The following is an 8,230-nucleotide window of genomic DNA, read 5'->3' as shown; positions in this document are numbered from 1 at the left end:
GGTCAGAGGTGCCCCATCAGCTGGAGAATGACGCCCTCCCTTCTCCTTTCTGTTCGGACTTGTTGGGTGGCCTGGGGGACATCACAAAGGCCTGTGTTGGGGAAGTTAGAAGAGGCAAGGGTTGAGGAAAGTGTCCACTCTCCAGCGTAGGCTCTAGAAAGAAGCTGACCTAAGATCACGGGGCAATCGCAAGGAAATCCCACAATCTACAAAGAACATCTAACTTGGGGACAGAGACCTCAGTACCCTCTTCAGTCCACACAGTCTTTGCTCTTAGAGACCGAGTGTCCTTGGCGACTTCTGCCCAAACGGAGCTCCGGTGTCCCGCGAGACAGAGACCAGAGGGGCAAAGACCAACCAGGCTCGAAGGTTGTTGAGCGAGTGGGCGCGGGAGCGGCTCCTTTAAGGCCCGCGTCAGGCCCGGCCGGAGGGGCGGGGCCTCGGCGGGGCGGCCGCGCGGCTTCACCTGCAGTTCCGAGCGCGCGGAACAGAGGCGCGGGCGGCTGCGAGGCCAGCGGACGCACTGGCCAGAGGGAGCGCGCCGCCGGCCCACTTGGCCTGGCTCCCGGAGCCCGGGCGGCGAGCGCGGGGAGCAGCAGGGCGGGCGCGGGCGGAGCGTTGCCGCGGCGGGGGAAGCCCGGCACCGGGAGAGCGCCAGGGCGGCGCGGCGCAGCGGGGACGATGACCACGGGCTCGGTGCTGCCGCTGCTTCTACTCGGGCTCTCGGGCGCGCTCCGGGTAAGTTGACGCCTCCCTGCTCGCGGGCGGTCCGGGAATCGGTGGGTCTGGCTTGGCTACCCCGGCTTTCTCATCCCGCCGCCCGCGCTGCACGAAGCAGCCTGCGATCGGAGCTAGGAGCTGCGGGGTGGAGCGGGAGGGACCCGGGATGCCATCTCGCTGCCCGATCTGCGCTCCGGGGACGCCCTCCGTGGCATGGAGCTCGCCTCCATCGCCCGGCAGCAGCGCATCCCGAGTTCCAGCCGCACGCCGGGGTCGGGTTCGCTGCGCGGAGCGCTCACCCCGGGTCCCGTGGGTGCCACGGAGCGCGACTGCGGTGGGAGGCGGAGGCGACTACGGGCACGGGGCTGTAGCCGTGGTGTCTGACGGGTCCTCCCGACTTAGAGAGGGACCGGGAAGAGGGCGCAGCGGGAGCGCGAGGCAAGAAGCCCGGGGACCCGAGCTGGATACCCGCGCTATCCCCACAGTGTCTCTGCGCGATCCCCAGCCGACTCGGCTAGGTGGCTAAAGCTCGCTGCGGGGCCTCTTCATGGCTCAGCATCAGCTCCCGCGGCGACCCTGGGCGGAGACCAAGTGGCCCGAACCCCCTCTCGTGGCCGATCGGTCCGGTGGCTTGCTAGCAGCTATGCCGAGGTAATCTCGGCAATGAACCTGGGCCGGGGACCGCCTGCTACGAGGCCACCGGACCAGCGCTGTGCGCGGGGAACACGCCCCGGGGGGACAGAAACTTTCCCGGCCGACTTTTGCCTCCCGCGGGCTGCAAGTGCATTTCGGAGCCGCAATCCCCTGGAATCGATCGCGATTCTGAGTTTTGACCCGAGGAAGATCCATAACCCGCCCAATCTTCTCCCAGCCTCCGGGGCCGGGTTCCGAGCCCGAGCTACAGGCTGCGGGCTGCGGATAGCCTCTTTAGCCGAACCCGGGTGGGCGCCGTTGCGCGCAGCTGGAGGACTCGGCGGGCAGGGAGCTGCGTTCCGCTCCGGTGGCCGGCGAAGCCGAGACTGCAGGATGCCGGTGTGCCCGCGGCTCCCAAAGCTCCATCACCAGGGACAGGGTGCCTGGTGCGTCTTCTCGTCTTCGTAGCGGACTAGATTGGTGGAGACATATGCTTTATCTCCTTTGGTTCCTGGCAGCTTGGGTGGAACCCCCTGCCCACTGTCTTCCGCTCCCTACAGATTGAGAGACTTCCAGAGGAGTGAAAAGCAAACCCTTCTGATTAGTTAGGGGAACCGTCTCTCCTGACTCGGCTTGAAACAGGGGCTTCAGAGAGAACGAGAGTTCACGACATTGGGCGGGTGAACTTACACACACACACACACACACACACACACACACACACAGGAGCACCTTGCAGCCTGGTGGCAGAAGTGGTCACTCCCTTTGCTCAGCTTGGTAACAGCCCTGGAATCTCTTTCATTTTGTCAGCTCCCTTTCTTGGAACCCCACCCCTGTGGCCAGCGGAGGGAGGCCTCAGCTCTCACCTAGCCTAAGGGCAGAGACCTAGCTCTGCAGCCCAGAGAGATGCTCCCCCTCCCTCTCCAGCGGCTTGGCTTTGCCTGTGCTTGAGTGAACTGCTGGTAAAGCCTGCTGTTGCTTGCCCACCTCTCCTCCCTGGCACCTCCTCCTTCCCCTGCCCCCTGTCATATGCCCAAAAGGCCCCTCTAGGCCTCAGTTGACCCTGTGGTTCCCACGGAAGTCAGTGCAGCTGTCTGTCCAGTGTGGGAAGATCACTCCAGCCTGCGCCAAGACATCCTGAAGTCCCCCCAGAGACCTGAGGATCCCAATACCACCTCTGGGTGGAGATGGTGGTTTATCTGCACTTCTCAGTCAGAGGCTTGTGAAGTGGCCGTGACAAATGTGGGCTGGATTAAATTTCTGTGAACTTATTTTGGTTTCACACCTTCCTTTCCATCCCCAGGCCCACCATGAGGATCTTACAATCAGGGAGGCTTGCAAGGCCGGCTTCTCCGAAGAAGACTACACTGCGTTGATCTCCCCGAATGTCCTGGAAGGAGAGAAACTACTCAGAGGTAGAAGAGGGTGTGTCTGTCTGTCTGTCTGTCGTGCGGGGGGTGGGGGGGGCGGTATGAAATGCAAGGCTTGGCTTGCCTTGGAGTCCTGCTCTTTTGCAAAGAGATGGTTGTGAGATCAACGAGTATCCAGTGGGCCAGTTGAGAGGCTCCTTGCAAGTGGTGAATGATCCGGAAGCCTGCCTGTCATTTTGAACTGAGGTGACTCATGTCCTGGGCAACAAATGAGAATTCAGGTGGATCGTTGTCACCCAACGCTGTGCAGGGAGACTTCCTTACCGAGTATTTTTATGTATGAAATGCAAGACTCTTAAATTATCCCCACTTTGAAATACGTGACAAAGCAGATGATGTTGTTGGGAGTGTGGTAAATAAGCCCATAGACGTTCTGCTCACAAATGTGGCATATGGCTTTCACGACTGCCCCTCCGACGACAGGAAAACACACACTGCAGGGAGGGGCATCAGCAAGCTTCTGGAACTGAGGTGTGCAAGGGGCAGAGGGAGATGGCTGGAAAACTCATTGCAAATCTGTTTCCCGTTTCCAGACAAACTAAACTTTCTGTTTGCACAGAGTGGGAGGTAAGAGTCTGGACTCTGAGGTTTTGGTCTTGGAGCCTTTGCTCTTGGACTCAGTCTCCCAGAAGTTTGACCTGACATCATAGAGACAGGAAAAGCGGGCTTTCAGAAAGGGTGTCAAAACCTAATTTCCATGTTAGCTCTGAGGTCTTAAGGTTTTTTATTTCTCCTGGTGTGTTTGTGTTATAGGAAATAGAACAGCTATCTATGAACAGGTGTGCACAGGTGTGTGGAAGCCCTCACCTGCACAGAGTGCTGTTCTAGGCATGTCTGTATGTACTCAAAAGCAGCTGTAAGTTCACTTAAACATAAAATCCTAGACTTAGAACTGCGAGGTTTTTTTTTTCCTTTGTGGAGGAGGAGTTGTGTGGTTCTCAGGTGTGAACCTCGCAGGTGACAGTGCCATCCCATTACCCCATCACAGTGTCAGAAGGTTGCTCCCACCTGCTGGACGTGGCCCCTTCCAGCAGGAGTCAGCCACACTTTATTCCTTACAAATTATGAGCATTCAACTTTTCTGATGTTTTTCATTTTACAAATTGTGAAGCCAAAGCCACTGACTGTTGCTGATCATAAGAAAGAAGGAAGGGAGGGAGGGAGGGAAGAAGGGAAAGAGGGAGGGATGGAGGGAGGGAGGAGGAGGGAAGAAACCCCTTCAGAAGCAGGCTGAGGACTGGAATGGATGTCCGCAATGAGAAACTGTGTTCAGGACATTCCAAGAGCTCTGTGAGTGGTTTGATTCAGAGTTTGATGGGTCCTTTTCCCATGTCCAGCATGGCTCATCCCTACCATGGCTGCATTCTAGACTGTAGCATGAGTAATAAAAACCCAGAGACAGATATTGGGGTTCAACCTGAAGATCAGAAAAGCAAAGCAGGCAAGCCACTAGAGAGCTCTTACCTCCATGAAATCTTCAGACTGAAAGAGAGCAAGTTCCCATCTCCTCCCATCTTACACTCTCTAGTGCTAGGACTAAAGGCGAGCACCACCACCACCCGGCCTCTATGGCTAACTATTGTGGCTGCTGGGATTAAAGGTGTGTGCCACCACTGCCCAGCCTGTATGACTGACTAGTATGGCTGTTTTGAGTTCTGGTCTTCAGGCAAGCTTTATTTATTAAAATACCAATGAAATATCACTACACTGGACTCCACCAGGCTGACATTGAGGCCTGAGGCCTCCCGGGGCTCCTAAGAAACACAAGGAGATCTTGCCACACCCAGTGGCCTACAGTTGAGAGAAAAATGCTATTTGGTAACAAGGAGTGTCTACAACAGGAAAGAAATCTCCATATTTTCACCATGCTTCTCACTGCCGTCATGACTGTGCGCATAGCTAGGCCCTACTCTGTGCTCTGGTCCTCTTAGGTACGGGGGTAATGGCCTGGGTTCACCTAGTGCATCCTGGGTGAATTTCCTACAGCTCAGACCTAGCTCGGGAGAAGTCTGGGGTCTGCGCTCCTTTGCTCCTCCCTGGGGATGGACTGCAGCCGTGGTCACATCACTTCTCCCTCCCTCACACCCTCTCCTCTCTCCCTCTCTTTTTCTCTTTGAGCTTGAGGTGTGAGCTATCCTGAGCAAAGATGTTTTTACATTTTAGAAATCATTTTGCACACGCAGAGGTGAAAACAGAGGCTGGCAATGCACTCCAGCTAGGACAGGCAGCCGTGGCCGGGTGTGCAGAAAACTTTACCACTCTGAGAACACAGTGAGAGTGACTGTCAGGCTCAGAGCTCTGAGCTTCTGGTAGGTGCCGTGCTAAAGAGATAATGACTGCTGATAATTGAGTTATTCCGAGGGAGAGAGCTTAACCTTACTTAATTTGACAAGCAGAGCTTCCCAGTCGTGGTTTTACGGTGAGCACGCCATGAGCTATTATAGGCCGCCCCGTGGCTTCCTCTCGAAGGCTGAGTCAGCTCACAGGCAGTCCTGGACCTCTGTATTCCAGCAGGGGAGATTTGTTACACAGTAATTAACTTGTTTGTGATAAATGGGTGGAGGAAATGTCGTGGCATTTTGTTTTATGTCTAAATGAAAAGCATTTGCATTCTAAAAAAATCCTGCTAATTAGGCTTAAAATAGTTTCCCCCAACAGGGTAACAAGTCCCACGTATAGCAACCCTTTGGAGATGCAGAACAACCATGGACCAAAAGCTGAGTGCTCCTTGGACCCCCACTGTTCCAGGTCTACTTGGCCTTGCGTTTCTCTGATGCCTCTGCTGGTGAACATTGAGTGTTGCCCGCAGTGCAGCCGTGGCTCTGGTTTTTTGTTTTGTTTTCTTTTTTTTTTTTAGAATGATTTGCTTATGATCACTGATGCATGTTAATATCTAAATATGACAGTCGGGTTCCAAGGACTCTCAAGCAGCCTGCTTCACGCCCTGCTTTAGGCTGGGGCAAGTACTTAAGTTAGTGTCTCTTTCTCTGCTCCATGAATTATTAATGGCCAACCTGCCCAGGGAAGCTGTAGGCCGGTGTGATGCCCATGTTGTCCCCCCACGAGAAGGGCAGACTCTGGGTCCCCCCTGCCCAGTCTCACAGTGGAGAACCCCGTGCGTGGGGGAAAGTTTCAGGTGTCTCGGGAGAATAAAGGATGTGTGGATTGGGTCTCCACCACAATCTTGGAGAAAAGTGACTTGGAAGAGCCCCTGTTTGCTATGTAGCAGTAGAACTGGGATCGGTTGGTCATCTGAGTGGGGGGGTCGCTGTGCTGAGTTCAAAGAAGTTAGAAAGAAGGGCTTTGCTGTTAGTGCCACATTTGAAGATTTCCTCCTGGTCTCCATCTCAGCAATATGTGTACCGGCCACACTTGTTCCTTGTCAACCAACTGTCTCTTGATGTGGGATGTCCTTCTGTATATGTGTTGCTTTTATTGGCTAATCAATAAAGCTGTTTCAGCCAATGGTTTGGCAGAACAATGCCAGGTGAGAAATTAGAACAGAGTAGGCAGAATCAAGGGGACACCATGTGACTGCTGAAGGGGAAAGATGCTGGAACCTTACTGGTAGACCACAGTCTCATGGTGATACACAGATTACTAGAAATGGGTTAATTGAAGATGTAAGAGCTAGTCAGGAATATGTCTGAGCTATTGGCCAAACAGTGTTGTAATTAATATAGTTTCTATGTGATTATTTGGGTCTGGTTGGCCAGGAAACAAAAGAACAGTCTCTGCCTTCAGTCTGTCTTACATAGACCTTGATGGCTGCAGAGTTTCCTGGCCTGCCATTCAGTTCTTAATCATGTTTATTATTCCAGCGTGCTTGACCAACAAGCCAAGACCTAGTTGACAGACCCTTCAGTAGATGGGGTCAATTCTACTCATACTACAGTGAGTGCTGAAGCAGGGTCAGGGGCTGGGGCAGTGGATCAGATCCACGCCTATCGCAAGCCTAATCTTTATTCTCATCACACTGCCATCTGATTTGTCAGTTTATTGTCACGTCACCATAGATCAGTTGCTGTGGCTCCGCGTGTTGCATCTGAGTTCAGGGCAGAAGGAAGACACAGAAGGCGCCTCTGCTTCTTTTTCTAGTCTCGGGGAAACTTTTCTTGTAATCCCCGCAAGGGTTCTCATTGGCTACCACCAGATCACGAGGTGTTCTGAGCTGCACGGATTGCACTGTTGTGCCTGATACATGCCCCACAGGACCGACTTGCTGGATGGGCAGCCAACCGGTCTTCTCAGGACAGAGTTGAGAGTCCTGTTTTAGGAAGGAGGAGGGAAAAGATGCTGTGTAAACAGCATGCATTGCCCTGTCGATGGCACTACCCCAGCGCTGGGATCTGTGCCTGAAAAGGAAGTCAGCCCACGAATTATTTGCTGTTTCTCCTCCCCCCCCCCCCCCCCGGTCTGGTCCTCATGTAGCCCAGCGTTGCCTCCAACTCACCATGTAGCTAGGAATGACTCCATCTCTCCCTTCCTCCATCTCCTCCCCTCAAATGCTGAGGACTATGCCTGACCCTTGGCCCATATGCTTATGAGAGGACACCTGGGCAAAGGTCAGGGAAGGTACCTGGGGTCAGTGCCCAAGACACATTGAAGCCTAGCAAACTCAGCCTTTGAGAGGTGCTGTCTTCCTGAGTGGTTTTTAAAGATTTGTGTTTTAAGTGTGTGTGTGTGTGTGTGTGTGTGTGTGTGTGTGTGTGTGTGTGTACTAGGTGCATGCAGTACCTGTGGAGGCCAGAAGAGGGTGTTAGATTCCCTGGAACTGGAGTAAGGACCATTATGAGCCATCATCTGGGTGCTGAGCGCTGAGCCTAGATCTTCTGAAGGAGCAGCAAGTGTTCCTAGCAACTGAGTCATCTCTCCCCAGCCCCTATCTTTCTTTTATAATTCATCAGGAAGTGTCTCTTTGCCCATGTGGTTTGTGGGACCCAACTCACAGTCCACGTGATCCTGACAGGGCAGAAGGCTTGGGCAGGTATGAATGTGCCCACTGCAGGTCCTTTCTGTGCTGAGCCTCTTCAGGAAGCTGAACCTTGCAGGAAGTGAAGGACCTGAAAGTGGCATTCTTGGTCCACACCGCGCAGAGCAGGAGCTGCTAGGGAGGCTGAAATCAAGGCACTGATGGTATGCCTGGAACCCTCGGGCCCCACAGGCTGCCAGGCCACGGCCCTCCTCACCCAGTCTCTGTACTGGCCTAGTTTGCTGACTGTAGGCCCCACTGAAAATATCTATATAGGCTTTCACACCCACATGGCAATGTGGCCTCTTTCTGGTCAGTGGTATTTAATTAGGTTAGGCTTCTGGGAAGGCTAGACTTTTTCATTTTTTTTTTCTGACAAAGGAGAAAAGACTAAACTGGCCAGAAAGTCCCTCTCCTCTCTGGAACACAGACATGGTCTTTGTGGTTGAGTAGCTGTTTTGTGACTGTCAGGGTG

General features: G+C 53.8%; 1 protein-coding gene across 2 annotated transcripts in view; it reads left to right on the top strand.

The window, feature by feature from the left end:
• The first annotated feature begins 491 nt into the window (after nt 1-491).
• Cdh4 (cadherin 4) overlaps nt 492-8,230 on the top strand; it is a 468,010-nt gene continuing 460,271 nt past the window's right edge. For both annotated transcript variants that reach the window (XM_057781837.1, XM_057781836.1), the window contains exons 1-2: nt 492-738; nt 2,657-2,768. In XM_057781837.1, coding sequence (XP_057637820.1) covers nt 682-738; nt 2,657-2,768 — 169 coding nt within the window. In that variant the 5' untranslated portion in view covers nt 492-681. The remainder of the gene's footprint in view (nt 739-2,656; nt 2,769-8,230) is intronic.

This window comes from Chionomys nivalis, chromosome 9 (genome assembly GCF_950005125.1).
Source record: "Chionomys nivalis chromosome 9, mChiNiv1.1, whole genome shotgun sequence".
NCBI classification, from domain to species: domain Eukaryota; kingdom Metazoa; phylum Chordata; class Mammalia; order Rodentia; family Cricetidae; genus Chionomys; species Chionomys nivalis.
The sequence above is the reverse complement of the archived record's forward strand: the minus strand, read 5'-3'. Positions and strand labels throughout refer to the sequence as shown.